The following is an 18,564-nucleotide window of genomic DNA, read 5'->3' on the forward strand; positions in this document are numbered from 1 at the left end:
CACCCTTTACAACAGGGCACTGCTAGCATATTACGAGCACCACCGTCATCTTTATCACTACTTCCATTTATGCAACACTTGTTCACATTAATTATTTAATGCCCCAGCAGTCTTGTGAGCTGGGTATTTTTATACCCCTTTTATAGATTGGGAAGCTTGGAGAGGTTAAGTGATTTGCCCAGGGTTCACACAGTTAGTAAATCTTAAAAAAGATTTGAAACCATGTTTTTATATAACTACAAGGCCTACACTCTTGACCGTGTCATGGTACTGTACACCGTCACCTGCTTCCTTTCTACCAACTTCCACCTTTGCTGAAACATTTTGCTGACCATGACTTTGCCTCCATTCCGCTCCTATTGCTGACATGGGTTGCTTGGAGGCAGGGTGTTGAGGGACAGTGGGGAAAGTGAATGACCATTGCAGGTGTGCTCAGAAGGGACCCCTTTACCAGAGTCTCTTGCCAGTCTCCTGTGGTGAAGGATAGCCTCAAACTTCACATTTCCCTTATCCTTCAGCTCCTTTTTCTCTATCCCTGGCCTCTTTGCTCTTCCAAAGTTGGAAGAAGGCAATGCATTAGGAAAGAATGTTCTAGTTCTTTGGCTTTTCTGTAAGAAGATCTGGCCTCTTTCCATAAGGTTGTTTGGGAAAATTCCCAGAAATCTGTTTGCTAAGCAGAGCTTCAGGAGGAATAGGTAAGCCTGCCTCTTTGATTCAGTCTCAGAGTCTTATCTTTGTAGACCAGTGGTTCTCAACCTTTTGTTTTTAACTTAGGTTGAATTTTATTTTAAGATAAATAACATAACTAAAAAAAAGGCAAGGGTAGCTTTGTTTTTATAATATATTTATTTACAGTGATAGTTTTAGAATCAAATTTCATAGAAATTCTAGAAAGTTCTGATGCAGATTGCGTTAATCCCCTTTTCTCCTCTGTCACACCGCTTTAGATGAGCATCATCGGTCTCATATTGCATAAAAATGTTCTAGAGGAAGCGGGTGCCTACATGTTTACCTGTACATGAGGCGAGTAGTAAGAGATGTGTTCAGAAGTGCCTGCACAATTTCCTTCTGAAATGAACTGTTCTTCCCCTTCTCTCATCTCACTCGAAATTCACCTTGTCTGTTTGTATCTCCCTGACAAGCGCCTGTTAACATGTTTGTTTGTTTGTTTGTTTGTTTTTATTGAGGTAACATTGGCTTATAACATTATATGAGTTTTTGGTGTACAACATTATAATTTGATATCCGAGTGCACTGTCTGTGTACACTCACCACCAAAAGTCTAGTTTCCATTCATCACCGTACGTTTGACTCCTTTCACCCATTTTGTCCTCCCTCTACCCCCTTTCTCTCTGGTAACCACCAATCTGTTGTCCATATCCATACACTTGTTTTTGTTTTTGGTTGGTTGGTTTTTATTCTACGTATGAGTGAAATCATATTTGTCCTTTTCTGTTTTACTTAGTTCACTTAACATAATACCTTCACAGTCCATCCATGTTGTTGCAAATGGCAATATTTCATATTTTTTATGGCCAAGTAGTATTCCATTGTATATCTATACTGCATTGTCTTTATTCATCAGTGATGGACACTTACATTGTTTCCCTTTCCTGGCTGTTGTAAATAATGCTGCAGTGAACATTGGGGTGCAGATATCTTTTCCAATTAGTGTTTTCATATTCTTTGGATAAATTCCCAGAAGTAGAAACAGAATGAAAAGTAACCAAACAAATGGGAAAATATATTTACAAATGATATTTCCAATAAGGGCTAATGTCCAAAATATGTTTAAAAAAACTCATACAACTTAACAACAACAAAAAACAGACAACCTGACTAAATGGGCAGTGGATCTAAATAGACATTTTTTCAAGGAAAATGGCCAACGGGCATGAGAAAAAATGTTCAGCAGCTTTACTTGTTAGGGAACTACAAATCAAAGCCACAGTGGGATATCACCTCACACCTGTTAGAGTAGCTGTTGTCAAAAACACAAGAAAAACAAGTGTTGGAGAGGATGCGTAGAAAAGGGAACCCTTGTACACTGTAGGTGGGATTATAAATTGGTGCAGCAACTATGGAAAACAGTTTGGAGATTTCTCAAAAAACTAAGGATAGAACTACCATAGAATCCAACATTTTTTTTGATGCATTTATTACTAGCATCCTTTTTTTTTTTGTTTTTTTTGGGTCAGAGATGCTCAACCTTGGCTAAGCGTTGGAATCACTAGCTTAAAATACTGATGCCCGCGACCTGATCCCAGTGTGGGGTCAGATGTGGGTATTGAGCTTTAAGGAGCTCCCCAGTAATTCTAATATACCTCTAAGGTTGAGAACCACTGGGGTAGATTTTTATTTCTGCAGAGATTTCTGTGTCTTTGGTATCTGGGCCTGCGGTTGACATGCGGTAGGTACTCAGTTATGATGAATAAGTAGATAAATGAGATGAGAGATTATGAGAGAGTAGGAGAGGTTCATGTTTTGTTTATTCTCTTCTCTCTCCTCCCTATGCATTCTTCTCACCCACCCTCCAAATTCAGAGAGAGCATTCCCCATCAGCATTGTCTTCTTAACACTGTCTTGTTTGTGAAGGCAGTGGTTTGATCCTATGGGCCTTAACCTCAGGCACAGTTCTGAGAAATTTCTTATCTGTTGATACATACCTTTAAACCAAAAAATGGTGTTTACTCAAGGTTGATGGCTTTTCCTATAGAAACAGAGTAAATAGGCCAGCAATGCTTTAGGACAGATTCAGAGCAAGTTGGCTTCTTAAGCTTCCCTGTAATGAAGGAACTTCATACTTAACTAGGTCACTGTCTCTGAAAATCTGGAGTTGTAGTGCTAGCTTTGTTTTTTTTTTTTTTTTTTCTGGTCCATGCAGAGTTCCTGCCAGTTTTGTATCCTGCCCATAGACAACCTGCCACAGGAAACTTAGGCTGTGGTTGCTGATGTGCCCAGATGCAAAATCCATCATGTTTGTTAAAAGCTAAAACAGTTACTGAGGCAAATGAGGACAGACTTCTAAACTACGTAATTCTTTGGAGTTTTGAACTTTAGTCATTACCTACCTGACCCTTAATCCTAAAGTAAATCTTGGTTCTTACTAAGTAGTGAAACCCTTGTCTAGACAACTTGGCATCTTTATGATAATTGAAGGAGCATCTGTGTTCCCTTGGTGGCCCTTGGTTAAGGTATTTGTGTTTCTTTCCACCTGGATATTGAAGAGATTGTATAAATTAAGTTCTGGATTGTGTTAGTAATTATTGTGCTTTCCTGTGTAATAGAATGATCTTGAACTGGAAGTCCATTTTTCTTTCTCTAACCTTTTTGGAAAGGGTAGATGGATCAGACCAACTGCTCAGAAAAGGCAAAGGCTTTGGGAATCCCTTGAAATAGCTACTTCATTATTAGGAGAGGAGTGGTCCACATAGTGGCTGGTTTCCTCCATCCCTACAAAGATCGTAGGGATGCTTTCTTGGGTGCAAGTTCTCATGAGAGTCTTCCTCAAGAACATGTCATCTGAGATGTTTACAATCTCTGAAGAGGAGGTGGATGGCTCATTGCAGAGAATTTCAAGGCCCGGTTCAGCTTAATAACGAGCAGTGGGGATGATAGGTCCTACCAGATGCCTGGCCAAATGGAAGAGGGTCACTTGAGCTACTCATTAAGGATTGCGCTGTTGTGGTTTCTTCTTTTGGTCCTGCCTTCTCCATGTTCATCGCAATGAAATGTGAAAAGCAGTCAGGCTGGGCTTGCCAGATTCACAGGGCTCACCGAAAAGGACTTATCTTCAAAAGCAATTTTTTTTCTTCTACCTTGACCCTACTTGTCTTGCCAATGATTTAGTCTTTTTTCTCTTACTCTTTTATATATACGCACACTTTGGAAACTGTCCCTGTTTTGGAGAATTTTCAATCTGAGGTCAAGGCAGCATCCATTCAGGAATTTCCTACTAATCTGACTTCCACTAACTTCAGCCATCTGGTACATGGCAGGGGGTAAGGCTGGGGTTGGGGCAGGGAGTGGAGAAGCCCAAACACAGAGAAAAGACCTATGAGGAAACAAAGCTATAACACAAAGCCCATGCACAAAAATCTGTGCAATTTGTTTTATAGACCAGTGCTATCCAGTGGAAGTATAACCTAAACCATATGTGTAATTAAATGTTCCGGTAGCCATGTTAAAAAAAATAAAAAGAAACCAGTCAAGTGAATTTTAATATCTTTTATTTAACTCCATGTATCTAAAATGCTAATATTTCAGCATGTAATTAATGTGAAAATTATTAATGAGATCCTATTTTATTTTTGCACTAGTCTTCTAAATCTGGTATCTATTTTATATTTACAGTACATTTTATTTTGAGCTAGCCACATTTCAAGTGCTCAGTAGTCATATGCATCTAGTAGCGGCCATGTTGGATAGTGTATATAAAAGGCTCCCACCCAGAATAAATCAGACTACGTTTCATGTTATTCTAACAATTTTCTTGTTTGCCAGCCACAGCATATTTAAAGTAGTAAATAAATGGTGGGAGCAATTAAGTGGTAAAGGATAGCAAGGAAGGGGCAGAAGAATTTTAAGTGGCTGGTCATTCAGTGCAAGTACTCTAGCCTTCCAATCCTTATGATCCCAGAAATAATGCAGCTTGGTAGAGTAATTGAAAATAATCAATCTCTTCCCATACTTAACCTCTGCTTCATAACCAAAGTCATCACAAAAAGGCTAAATAATATTCATTGTTCTCTAAGAAGGTGAGGAAGTATGAAGAATTCGTAGAAGAAGTAGGAAGATTTTTATCTATCAAATGCTGCTACAGTCATAGAGTTTTGCTACAGGAAACCTGGGGGAGAGACATAGGTATAAATCCAGGCTACATGATGAGGCCCTCGTCATTTCTAAAGTTGAGAGCCCAGAAAGGACTAAGAGGAGCCTGCACGTGTGGCTTCGGCTGGGCGTGTTCCTCTTCATATCCCTAAGATTGCTGACTTCTTCATTTTTGCGGGTTTCCCTTCTGGTCCGTGGGGAAGAGTTGCAGCTGGAGTCTTGGAACCATCAAGGCTCACCCGTGGCCCGGGACCCAGCTGTGTTCCAGGGACCTCAGGAGTCTGGCTTGTCACTCTCCAGATGGCCTCCCTTGTAACTGACCACTCCATGGACATTTGCTTGGAGCTATGGTACCGAAGCGTGTAGGCCTGAGCTGCAGTACTCAGATTCCAGCCAGCAGAAAACAAACAAAATAACAACAAAAAACAAAATGCTGAATCAGACAGCCTCTTGACCTTTTTTTGTTTTTGTTTCTTGTGCATATATAGAAAATTATAAAGTCAGGAGTGGGGAGGGAAGCTGTCATATAACTAGTGTGTATTGTTCTTGTGTGAAACATTCAGTCCATTGCCTCCTGTTACATAATTTTGTCTCTGTCTTTATTCTTTTTTTAGGCTGAGGAATCTTGTAAATGTAATGGCTGGAAAAACCCCAACCCTTCTCCCACTCCCCCCAGAGCCGATCTGCAGCAAATAATTGTCAGTCTGACAGAGTCCTGCCGGAGTTGTAGCCACGCCCTAGGTGAGTTCCTAACTCTTCAAGAGAACTCTAATGGTGTCCTTGTTGCCTGAATGTTCGAACTTCGAGGAGTAACATAGGCTAACCGAACTTGCACACCCTTTACCTCTATACGAGGCAACGACAGAAGAGTCTGTTTAGTTTCATGAATTTGCTGGGAAGGGCTTCATGTGAGGGACAAACCCTGCACTGTTTGCAGTCACTCTTCCCCCTGCCTCCAAGAGCTGGGTTCCACTCGGGAGTTGCCATATAAGATGAACCAAGGATAACCGAGTTAGTTGGAATAATATGTAATGTGTCCTGATTCATTCCGATGGGGGCCTGAGGGTCTTTGACCCACAAGGTCGAAACCTCAACCAACTGTTGTCTTCTTGTTGTTATTATTTTCTGATTCCCTGAATTTTCTGGACATGCTTCATTTTATCTTCATATTCTTTAGTTTCCTGCATTTGGTAGGAGTTGGCGTTCAATAAATATTTACTTGTGCTTTCCCTTTCAACTTTATTTGTTCCCGTAAGGTAATCATTGTCACTATGGCAAGATAGACTTTGCCAGAGTTATTCAACTATACTGTGCTAATAAGTTTTTGTCCTGATACTAGTTTTAGGATAAATATTTTTTAAAAATTTTGTTCTAGTAGATAAAAGTTAATGGGTAATTGGTTTTCCCTAGATATTAACATTTCAGTTCATAAAAGATCTCGGAAGATTATACTTACGTTTTTGCCTTCAGTTATCTAATCTCCCAAAGAATGTCTTTATGTCCTGGTTACTGTCCAGTATTGCGAGGGCATAGTACTGGGCAGAATATTCTCACTAAAGTGGCTTTTTCCATCTGACCGTTTCTAAGTGGGTGCCTTCTTTTTTTGTCATGTCTTTCAAGCTGCCAGCTGATATCAGATGGTACAGCATCAGCCTTCATTCAAGGTCACCATGGTATTAGGCTGCGTGTGAGGTTTTATTTTGTACTTAGCTGGAGAGTATTTCAAGACTTATAGAGCAAAAAAGTAGTAAATAGTGTGATCTTCTCAGGCAGTTACTGTATTGGAGTAATGTTTGAAAAAAGGAAATAGAGAACATTGATCTCACACAAAAAAATAAATATACGAATAATTACATGATTGTGTTGATTTAACTAGTTTGTAAAATAATGTTTGGTTCTGATTTTTGAAGCAGCCAGTGCAAAGGAAAGATTTTCAAAAGTTACAGAAATGCTTTTGTTTATGACTTAATCTTTTCCACAGTTGATCCCTTTTCGAATTGCCTTAGAAAATATGATACAATAAAAAGCTGGGCTCAAGAACTCCTTAAGCACTGGACTTGAACTGTATTTAGTATTGATAAAGAAAATCTGATTATCCTACATCAATTAACCTTTAAAAACAGAGTCTTCTTAGTTGAGCAGATTGTCTCCATTCTGAGCATATAAACATTCATGAATACCCAAAGGCAGAAACAGCCTTTTTCAAAGAAAAGCCAACTTTGTTCCCTTTTATAGTTCTTAACATGGTTTGAAAGCGAGTACTCTTATTTGACAATACAAAATCAGAATGGGGGATAAAAGTACACATCCGTTGACCTGGCAAATCCATGCCAAAAATTTAACCCTACATATAAGGTTATTAAAAGGACAGTTATTATAGACTTATTTATGATATAAAAAAACTAAAAACAACTTAAACTTCCCAGAGTAGGAGATAATTGGTTGAATGATGAGAATCTATGTTACAAAATTTAATATGGCCATTAAAAAAGATGTATTTTCTAACATGGAAAGACATTTATAACATACAGTTAATGAAAAAAGCAGGTCATAAAGCAGCTTAATTAGAGGTTTTATAATTTAGGAATTACAGATCTGCCAGCCCAAGTTCAAATCCTGGCTTTACAACCAGCAGCTTTGAGTTGGAGCATTTTATTTAATCAGTCTGGACCTCTGTTTTCTTCGTTCAGAAGTGGCGTTAATGACAGTTTCTACCTGATAGGATTGTTGTAAGGATGAAATAAATTAACACATGTAAAATTTTAGAACAGTGGCTGGCAAATAAATGCATGATTATGAGCTTTTCTTGTTGTTAGTGTTATAATACTCAGGGTTCTTTCATTTCAAACAACAAATATGATGAATTCTGTGTAGTTTACATAAGAAAACAGTATTTATAAGAAGGGTGCTGGTAGCTCCCAGAAGCTGAAAACAGAGGGGAACTTGGTTTTAGTCTGATCTGTGGATCTCAGTTGCAGAAATTTGTGGACCTTCTGTCCTGGACATTGCCCCTGGGTGGTTCTGTTCCAACTGCCTCTGCCCTTGTGAGTTTCAATTCAGGATCTCAATCCCCAGAGGAGGGAATCTGATTGGCATGGTACCTGCTACATGCCTGACCTTCAGTGCCATCTTCACGCAGAACTATGTGAAGGTGGTCATTCCCAGATCCATGAATATCAACTCAACAGAATCTTGAGTGTAATCTCGTTAGGTTAGAAAATATGACATATTTTAATATATATTAACAGGAGATTGAGAGGATGTATGTTGGATTGCTGACAGTGATTTTCTCAGGGTTTTGGAGTTTATAGGTGTTTTAAAAATATTTCTCCCTTCTCCCTTTTTTCACCCTCTATCCTTCTTCAATCTGCTTTCATAAAATTGAAATGTCTGCACCTTTTCAAGTACCCTTGGAATTATTTCTGCAATGCCATGGTGTCTTAGTATCAAGGCTGTTGGAAACCTTTTTCTGAGATTATTCGTCCTCCCTCCCTCCCTCCCTCCCTCCCTTTTAAGAAAACTTTTTATTATGGAAAGTTTCAAACAGATGGAAAGTTTCAAACATACATAAAGGAAGAAAGAATAGTATTAAGGCTGTAGAAAAAACCTTTTTCTGAGATGCCGCTTCTTCCCCCACAACCCCTCTTTAAGAAAGCTTTTTATTATGGAAAGTTTCAAACAAATATAAAGTAGAACTAATAGTTTAACAAACCACCTCCACCCATCATTGGCTTTTAACTGTCGTTAACATTTGCCATTTTCTCACCTCCCTTTCTTTGCCAGGGTATTTTAAGCAAGTTCCAGATATCTTTTTTTTTTTTTTTATTCATGTAGATTACTTTTTAAAAATTACCAACAGAGTAGAGGTTGGAGTCTAGGGAATTCTGTCAAGCACCGTGCAAGCCTGAATTCTCAAGGACAGTGCAATTTGAGGGCGCCGTTCTATTTTCACAGCCACTATTCTGAGCATGGTTAATTTAGTCACCAGTAATCATATACATGTGTCAATGTGTAATGTTGCTGGACTTGTTGGAACAAAACATTCAGGCTTATCGATTGAGATGATGTCTGTTCTGTTGATATGCTGCTGGACATCTTTTGGCTCAGCCGCACGTGGTGTTTTGACGGTGAGCTCTGGTTACAACTGGTCTCCTGGCAGTGCTACTTCCATCTGAGGCATCCGTGGCCTGCCATATTTGATACTCTTCTGTGTCTCCTGGGTATAAAACAGGACTGATGACAGTCTGATCAGGTGGAAAGAACATTCAACTGGGAATCAGGAAATAAGAATTCTAGGCCTGGCTCTTAACAAGTCTCTTAACCCCTTTGCAGTTCACCGCCTTAATCCACAGAATGAAATGGTTAGTCTAGACCTACTGTCTAATACTATAGCCCCTCGATACTTGTGGCCAATTAGAACTTGAAATGTAGCTACTCTAAATTGGATTGTGCTGTAAATGTAAAATACATCCAAGATTTTGAAAACTGAGTATGAAAAAAACTGAGGTATTTCATTAATATTGATCACATGCTGAACTATTTTGGATATATTGTATTAATAAAATTTATTAAAATTAATTTCACCCAATTTTTTAAACTCATACATGTATGGCTTACATTATATTTTTAGTGCACAGTGCTGGCCTAGAACATTCTAGTTTATTTTCTGAAATTATTTCACATTTGGGATTGGTGCAGTTAAATTCATTTACAAAAATTCAACTGAAGTCCTAACAAAGCACTTCAGTTGGTCCAAATGTTTCTCCTTATTTTAGTATTAATAAAAACTCCTTATTTTGAGACTGCCTGTTTAAATAGCAACCTCATTTTATGACCAGGAAGGGAAGAAACACATTCTCTTGATCAAAACACAGTTGGAATTTTTTGTTGTCATTTTGGGGTCCATTGTTATGAACTGTGTCAGAACATACCAATTATTAAATTTGACTAGTGACATTTTTTTTGCAGTTTTATGTGGAAGGTTTTTGATTATTTTTCAATGCCATCAGTTTTTTTCTGATATGTATTTAATATATATTATATATATCATATATTATATATATACACATACGTATTACAACATTGCAATAGTGAAACTTGCAATTCTTTATTATTTTGGTTACCTCTGCTTACCTGCTCATTTATAGTAGAAACTTTCTAAGAAAAGTAAAGAGCTAGCATTAACAGTTACACTGGAACTTATTTCTTGAGTAGTATGAAGTTTGAAGGGACTGCCATTATTTTTCTCATGGAATATTTCAGACTTCTAGATTATAGGCAAATCGTTTTACTTAATACATTTTCTTTGGCCTTGTCACATTTGCATAGGCCTCCGCCACTTAATCACCCTCTGGTTCCCGTTTATGCATGTACTGTGCAGATGCCAAGTGACCTGGTGCTCAGCCAGCTCGCTGACACAGCCACCTGAGTCAGCATATTTCTCTTGGCTGGGTGTTTTCCGTTTTTTAATGCCTCCTTACAAAGTTGTCAGGAGCTGTGAGTCTGGTAGGCACAGGAGTAAAGGGGATAAACCTGTTAATAATAATTTTCCTTCTCAGTATAAGTTACTTCTCCTTACCTTCCTCTGGTCATGAAGTCTTATTGATTTCCTCTCTGTGTGCCTCCCTCTAGTATTGCCTGAATTCAAGCTCATTCTCAATTCTTCGGTTGTATCTGCAGCAGCACCTGGAGTACCTATCCCCATTCTTATGTACCCAACTTCCCAAGGAAGTAATGATCTTATCTGATCACATTCTCCTCCTTAACCCTCCTGAGCATCCCGTTATTCTCAGAATGGAGTCCATCTTCAGCTGAGCATGTAGGATTGTTTGGGCCTCTACTGTCTAGCCTTTCTCCCCACCGCCTATGTTGCATATTGGCCACCAGGCTGCTCCGTGCTCCCTTTCTTCCACCTCTACCTTAGATGTAGATGCTCACACCACCTGTGATGCCTTTCCTTCATTTTCTGCCAGGCGAACCCCACCTCCAAGGTTCGACTACTCTAGAACTTGGTAGAGAGAATAAAGGCCTTGGATGTCGATTGCAGTTTCTTCTTGGATAACTATTAATTACCTAAACCCTTGCTGCTTTTCTGTACTAGACTGAGATTAAGGACTAACCTTTCCCTTAGTTCCTAATATATTTAGTTTCTTGGGCATAATTAGGTTTATATTTTCATTGATAAATATTCATTAAATTCAGGAATACTAACAAGGTGGCTGGTCGCATTTGTTAGAAGCTTTCAAAGTTTATCATCTGTACCTGCACTGGCCAACACAGTAGCCACTAGCCAGATGTGGCTGTTAAGCACTTGAAACATGGCTTAGCTTGAGTTGAAATATGTTGCAAGTGTAAAATGCAAATGGGGTTTGAAGACTTAGTATGGAAAAAGCATGTAAAATGTTAATAATTTTCGAGATTACCTACATGTTGAAATGAATAATCTGGTATATTTTATATTAAATAAGAAGTATTATTAAAATTATTTTACCTATTTTACCTTTATTTAAATGGACATACATGGTGTGTATTATATTTCTATTGGACTGAACTCAGCTAAAGGGCTCTTGATCTTAAACTTCTCTTTTTTTCCATTCTAGGGTTTAGATTACAAAAGATGAAACCACTTTTAAACTATAAGCCTTTTGCACATAGTCAATTCAGAAGGTTTCATTGAGGGAATTTGTTTTACCTCTTTTCACCTTGACCTCAAATTCCCATGAACAAAAAAATGTATTTGAGTAGCTTACAAATTCTACTCTTGTCACTGTGTTTGCTTGCTTTCCAGTCAGAAGGAGCAGAGATGTGTTAGCTGCCTGCCCACCTTCTGCCTGTTCTTTCTGCAGGGCGTGTGAAGACTGGCAGGCTGTCCTCAAGAGAAGTGTAGGCCAGTTTTATGTGGAGCCAAAGGGTCACAGCACATGGTGACAATGCACTTCCTGTTCCCAGCAAGGCAACAGCTGCACCATGAGTCTTGGCAGCAGGCTTTTGGTGGTTTACTCTGTGGCACCCTGGGTATTTGCAAGTCTGACACAGGACTAAGTGGTGCCATGGTACACTCTCCTGGAGAGATACAAAGACTTCCCTAGCCCACCGACACATCTTCCCACTGCTTGCCTCTGCCCTCCCTACACGACCAGGAAGAGTGAGCTTCTCCTATGAGTCAAGGGTTGGCCATTCTGGATAATTGTATCAATGCTTCATATAAGGCTCTTAAAAGACTATTTGAAATGAAAGTATAGTTCTCTACATTTGATTACCAAGTTCTAGGTAGAGGGAAGACTTTAAAAAATTTTTTTATTTGGAAATTATTTCAAACTTACAGAAAAGTCATGAGCATCCAGTCTTACATATTGGTAACATTTTGCCCTATTTGCTCTGTCATTTGCTCTCATATAAATGAACATACATACAGACTCATATATGAAATGTGATATATATATGAGTCTGTGTGTATTTGTGGGTATACACTTTTTTTTTTTTTTTTTTTTTGCATCATGTGAGAATAAGTCGCATAGACATCATGGCCCTTTTCCTTTAGATACTTAAGTATATATTTCCTAAAAATATGGATATTCTTTTACATAACCTTACTCAGTCCAGTTAACAACTTTAGTAAATTTTAACATTAATGTGTAATACTTACATAACACTTGATTCCAGTCTGGAATCACATATGTATTTAGTTTTCATGCGAAAGGAAAACACTGTTTACTCTCTGCATAGTCAACAATTCTGACATCAACTGTGTGGGTTTTTCCACCCCAAGCAATTCTTCAGCTCTCCAGTGGATACCAACTGAATGTCCTGCAATTTAACTCAATTCTAGCACTAACTGCATATAGTTAGTACAGAACTCACAGATTAAGGGCTCAGTCCTCTTTTTTTGTGTGTGTGTGTGTCCCGACTTCAGAAGCCAGTCACAAGTCCATCTTATTACCTGGGCTTCTGACTGACCCACTATAAATTGGAAGGTCCCATGACTCCTCCTCAAGTTGGATAATTTTCTAGAGTGGCTCACAGAACTCAAGAAAACAGTTTAATTACTAGGTGACCAGTTTGTTATAAACGGAGGTTACTCAGGAATAGTCGCATAGAAGAGATGCATAGGGCAAAGTATGGGGGAGGGAACATGGAGCTTCTGTGCCTCTCCAAGAGTGTCACCCTCCTAGCACCTCCACGTGTTCACCGACTGAGGAGCTCTCCATACCCCTTCCGTTAGGGTTTTTGTGGAGGCCTTATGAAGGCACAGTTTATTAAGTCCTTGGCTGTTAGTGATTAACTCAACCTCCAGACCCTCTCTCCTCCTGGAGATGGAGGAGAATCCATCCATCTCTCATCAGTTGTTTGGTTCTCTGGGCAACCAGCTGCCCATGGCCATCCATAGGGGCTTTCTCAAAGTTGCTTCATTAACATAAGCTCAGGTATGGTTGAAAGGGACTTAGGAATAAGAAAGCATACTCCTTTCACCTTTATTGCTCTCCTTATGAAATTCCAATGGTTTTAGGAGCACTGTGCCAGGAAAGGGAATGCAGACCAAATATATATTTCTTCTTATAAATCACAATATCACAGCAGGTCTCTTGAGTCTGCTTTAATCTAGAACAGTTCCTCAGCTCCCTTCCCTTCTTTTTTCTTTAGGCTTTTATGACTTTGACATTTTTATGGAGGGATGTTTTAAATTTTAAAACCTGTTAAAGAGCTGGGTGAAAACACATTTTTCTTTTGTTTTTGTAGGAAAGACCATTGCAAGCAAGACCTTAAATGCCAACCTTAGATTTGACTTTCTAAAAATTTTAAGATTTCTGTACATTCAAACCAATCCAACCCAACCAATCAAACAAAAACCCCAACAAAATCTGGGAGTATTTGCAATGCATATGACGGACATAAAGCTTTTTCAAGGCAATAAGAAAAAGACCATGTCCTAAAAGAGTAGGCAGAGGACATGAATAGACAGTGCACAACAGAACAAATACAAATATCCAGTAATGTGAAAAACAACTCCAACGGCATTCCAGTGGATGCAAATCAAAACAGTGGAGGACCCCGTCTGTTTCTGGAAAGATTGAGTAAATTATTGAGAATGATTCTCCACTCTTCACAAGAATGGAGAAAGGTGTGTTCTCTCACACTGCCGATATAGTGTACATTGATGCAAACTGTATTGGGGGTGGTAATTAGGGAGCATATATCAAAGCTTTAAGTAACAATGACTTAGTGTTGTGAGTTCTGTGGCAGAGTAACTGGCATTGATTTTTGCATTGTAATTTACAGATTTTTATTTCATGTCATTTAAAAAAATTTTAATAATATACTTCCAGACTTGTGTGGAGGAATAATAAAGTTTCCTCCACCTTCTTATGATCTTTCAGCTGGGATGATAATTAAATCGACATGAGATGAGTTAACAAGAAAAATTAACCACATTTAATTATATACGTACGCATGGGAACCAAACACGTGTAAGGGAGTTGGATACCCTACATATCTGAGAAATTCCAAGACAGAAAGTGAAAAAGAGATATATATGACCTGCTGAGCTAAGGATAGGGTAAGGTGCCTTGAGTTTTAGAGTGGAGGAAGGCTATTGCAGAATAAAAAGAGTAGATGTTCAGAAATTAGTGGTTTGCCCTGCCATGTAGATAGGTTAAAAAAAAAAAAAGTTATTTCCGGCAAGGCCACCAATTTAAATTGTTTAAGGGAAAAGGTAAAAGTTACTTGTGAGCCTTGATTGCCTTCAGCCCCAAATAATTAACTTATCAAGGTGGCACATTTTGAGGTGGCCAGTTCTATACCCCTACTCTTATACATAATAGAGACATATCTCTTTAAGAAAACATGTTTTTCAAATAATTAAAGAGAATCTGCATCAAAAAGGCTTTTTTAGGAAAGCTTAAGAGAAAGTTTTCTTTCAATAACGAGTGACCCCTTTTGCGTTAAATATGAGTTGATTATCAGTACAGTAAATAGTTTAACTTTGTAGTTAGAGTGAACTATACCTGGGTGTTGGCATGAGTTGGAGTTGGTTGCAGGCTCCTGAGTGAGTGCTTTGTAAGTATGTCCTGGTCAGCAGCCCCAAAGGGTCAGGAGCAGTGTTCAGATTTGGTAGAGATGGGGTTGTTGGAAGGAAGTGGTGTTTTAAGAAGACGACCATGGCAGCACAGATTGCAGCCTGGGGGTTATTTTGGTACCGTAGGCTTGAGATCCCAATGACCACAAAGGTAAGAATGGGGAAAAGTGATGACTGAGAACGTGAGGAAGCTCAGCTGAATCTGATGACTGGTAATATGTGGAAGGTAAAGGGTAATGAAGGAATGAATGGGGGCGGCTTCTTGGCAGAAACAGCGCTGGCAAGAGGGAGTCACTGTTTTGAGGAGGGCCGTGAGGATTTTAATCCTAGAGTCAAGTTTGCCATGATGGAGATACACCCATGGTGTTTGGCTGGGAAGGCTATGAGATGGAGTGTGGGACACGTATGAGCTCGAGGAGAGGTTAGGATTTGGTGAGAGGGAAATGCTGAGTGTTAGATGCTCAGAGACTGAAAAGGAGTCTTGATCATAAGGGGCGCATAGCGGGAGAGTGAAGAACATGGCAGCCAGGAGACTGCGTATGGATAGTGTAGTCACACAGTCCTTGTCCGGCTTTCTTATCCCAGGGGAGATTTTAAAAACTTTTCATAGTAACTTGTCTAGAGTTTCTTTTTTTCCTTCTCTAGCAAATGGTTCTATTTTCATCTGATCTTCCCTCACCCTATCAGTCATTCTAGGAGGCTTAACCCTTCCCATAGAGCATCGTCTCCTGCCTCAGTATACCCCCTTGGACCCCAGGCCTGCCTGCCTTCATTCTCAGAGGAGGAGACACCCTCCTCTGCTGCAGTTACCCGCATTTGTCCGGGAGAGCCTCGCCCTCCTCCCTTCTGGGGCACCTGCTGCTTCATTTACACTCCCCCTCCTCCACACCCCCAACTCCAGCTCCTTATTTTATTCTCTAGTGCTTTGGGTTACACACGGCTTTGAGGAGAGAGTGCAGGTTTCCTCATGGGCAGAGTCAGAGGGAAGTGAACCTCCTCAAGCCTCACTTCCTAAGCATTTTAGTTTTTATCTAGTTTACTCTTTCTTCAGTGCAGGAGAAGGTGATTCCAAACAGTGGTTTTCCAACGGTGGAGGGAAGGCAAAGTCCTCCCTCTCTCCCCATCCTTCTGAAAGCAGGAGCTTCCACCTCTGTTTCAAAGCAACTCTTTCTAATTCTGATTAAGAATTTATTTGGGTAAAAAGTACTTTGTGGATTTAAAAAAAAAAAGCGAGCCGCTGGTTTCGACAATAAATCATGGCATGTTCTTTGATGAGTTAAACACACTGTGTTTCATATTATGGAGAATCTGAAGGAATTTATGTTATGTTGTAGTCTGATTGCTTTCATAATTTATCACAGGAAAGAGATGAAAACGTTACAAGGTAAAAATAGTCTTAAAAATTACTTCTGTAATTAACTGACATAAAAATCTTGACCTAATTGTCTCCAGAATGAAGCCTGTCTCCCAAAGGCTTCAAACTGACCTCACAGAAAATTTTACACAGTCTTCAGAAAAAAAAAAAAAAATGACCTGGCAAACATCATTAATTTTGGACATCTTTTAGAAAGTGATAAAACCACATATTGTATAGGCAAGTATAAAATAATAGACTTGTATATTAAGTTTTGTATTCACAGAAACATATATATTTGTCATTTTTCTATGATATAACTTATTTATACTCTTAGAAAAGTTTAGTCACTTCTTTTCTATTTGATAATGTAATAATAGTATTTTCAAGTGTAAATGTATCATAAGATTTATTCTGTAATACTGAGCACCAAATTTTCTTCCTCCTAACTTTTAAAAAATGCTCTGTCGAGTGTGTGCACATGCACACTCATCACAGTGGCCCATAACTGCCTTTCCATAAATTCTCTGCATTAGAGAGAAACCTAATTTGGGTGGCCTCTGCTCCTCTGATTTTAACTCCCATTAATCTGGCTTCCTCCTGGATTTTTGGAAGGCCCACGCTCTTGGTTTTTAATCCTCTTAAGTCTCTGACATTGCTTTTGATCAGATATCTTAGTTCGAGCTCCCTTGGAAGCAGACTGCGAGCCAAAGATTTCAGTGCACGTAGTTTATTTGAGATGAAGGGAGGGAGTGGAAGAGTGAGACGAGGAGGAAAATGTGGCTAATGAGGAGTGAGTTACTAAGCCAGCTCTCACTGTGGGCAACCAGTGCTTCATTCTGTGGGGGAAAATGTGGAAGCCAGTGTAGAACGTGCACCCAAGGGATGCGGGAGGGATATTTATACTGTAACTTCTTTAGTCTCGATTGAAGGCTGCTCTTTAGGGGCAAGTGGATGGCAGAGGAGATTATAATGACAGGAAAAGGCCTTACATGGAGAAATGCAGCTGCTGGTGGTTGGAAGCCAGGCGGAATGCTCTGAAGTGAGAGGGAAGGAAACATGCGTTAGGGTACCAGAAACATGCGTTAGGGTACCAGCCGCATTCTCCATCCCAGGTTCCTAATTGAGCTTTGTGTTTTAATGACAGGAGCACAGTAGTTTCTGGAGTAGACTGACCTGTGTTGATACCTCAATAATGTTTAGTTCCATTTCCCTTTAAAAGGGCAAGGAATAGCTTATCACTCTTCTATACCTTTTAGTCTTTCTTTAAAGGTCATCTCAAGCACTTCTGCCCAAGCATTTTTAGGCCAGCACGCCACGAGCTAACACCTAGGAGCATCGTGCCTGAAGTGCTGGTGCCTGTTATGTGGCAAGTGTAGTGATAGGTGCTGGGAGTATAGAAGTAAGAGACATGATCCTGGCCTAGAGGAGCTCATGGGCTAGTTAGTGGGTGATTACTGGATGACTTATCTAGAGAGCCCTTTTCAAGTGAGAAAGAACTCGAAGTGAATCAGCTAATCATGAAAAAAAAAAAATGTTCGTGGTCACTTTGGAATTTGGGTCAAACAGTCTTCACTTTTACACTCTGGATCTCCCTCATTGGCTGAGTGACATTGGATGACACAGCATTCAATCTTTCTGAGCCTCAGTTTTCTCAGCCATAAAATGGGATTACTAATTCCTATTTCTTGGGATCGTTTGAGGATGAGATAAAATAACCTTGAAAAATGGCCTGGATATGGGTAGAAGAGAGTCCAGGGAGAAGGCCAGTGGATAGGTTACTTAACTAAAGTAAGACAACAACAAAAGTAGGAAAAGTGGGTTTGGGTACGTAACTATGGAGGATATTGAATCTCAAGCTCCAGTGGAAACTTTACTGTAGAGACACAGTGAGGTTTCATTGTGTCTCAGAAAGGCTGAGGGAAAGGCTTTCATTCATTCTTTACACTAGTATGGTATTCTTGGCAAACTGAGTTATTCACAGGAACTAGAACTAAACTTTTAGGGAGCTTGGTTATACCCTCTGAACCACAGACTCACAAATCCTGGATCCACCTCTAAGATCACAGAACCCTCTTTAAATGGTGGAGAATTTTCTTATAAGGAAACGTATAAGAATTTAACACTGTGATGATCAGACTTGGTGCCAACAAATTCTGGATCTTAAATTATACACTAATATTAGAATACATGAGCCACTGGTCCATTTTTGGTGTTGGATGGGAAGTATCAATAAGGCAACATTATAAGTTGGTTTTGTGAGAGCACTTAGATCTTATAGGGGTTCATAAATTTCCTCTATTTACAG

At 39.3% G+C, this 18,564-nt stretch overlaps 1 protein-coding gene across 1 annotated transcript in view; it reads left to right on the plus strand.

The window, feature by feature from the left end:
• KAT2B (lysine acetyltransferase 2B) overlaps positions 1-18,564 on the plus strand; it is an 87,096-nt gene that overhangs the window by 21,560 nt on the left and 46,972 nt on the right. The window contains exon 2 of the mRNA XM_016120107.2: positions 5,445-5,571. Coding sequence (XP_015975593.2) covers positions 5,445-5,571 — 127 coding nt within the window. The remainder of the gene's footprint in view (positions 1-5,444; positions 5,572-18,564) is intronic.

This window comes from Rousettus aegyptiacus, unplaced genomic scaffold, assembly GCF_014176215.1.
Source record: "Rousettus aegyptiacus isolate mRouAeg1 unplaced genomic scaffold, mRouAeg1.p scaffold_m13_p_4, whole genome shotgun sequence".
Taxonomy (NCBI): Eukaryota; Metazoa; Chordata; class Mammalia; order Chiroptera; family Pteropodidae; genus Rousettus; species Rousettus aegyptiacus.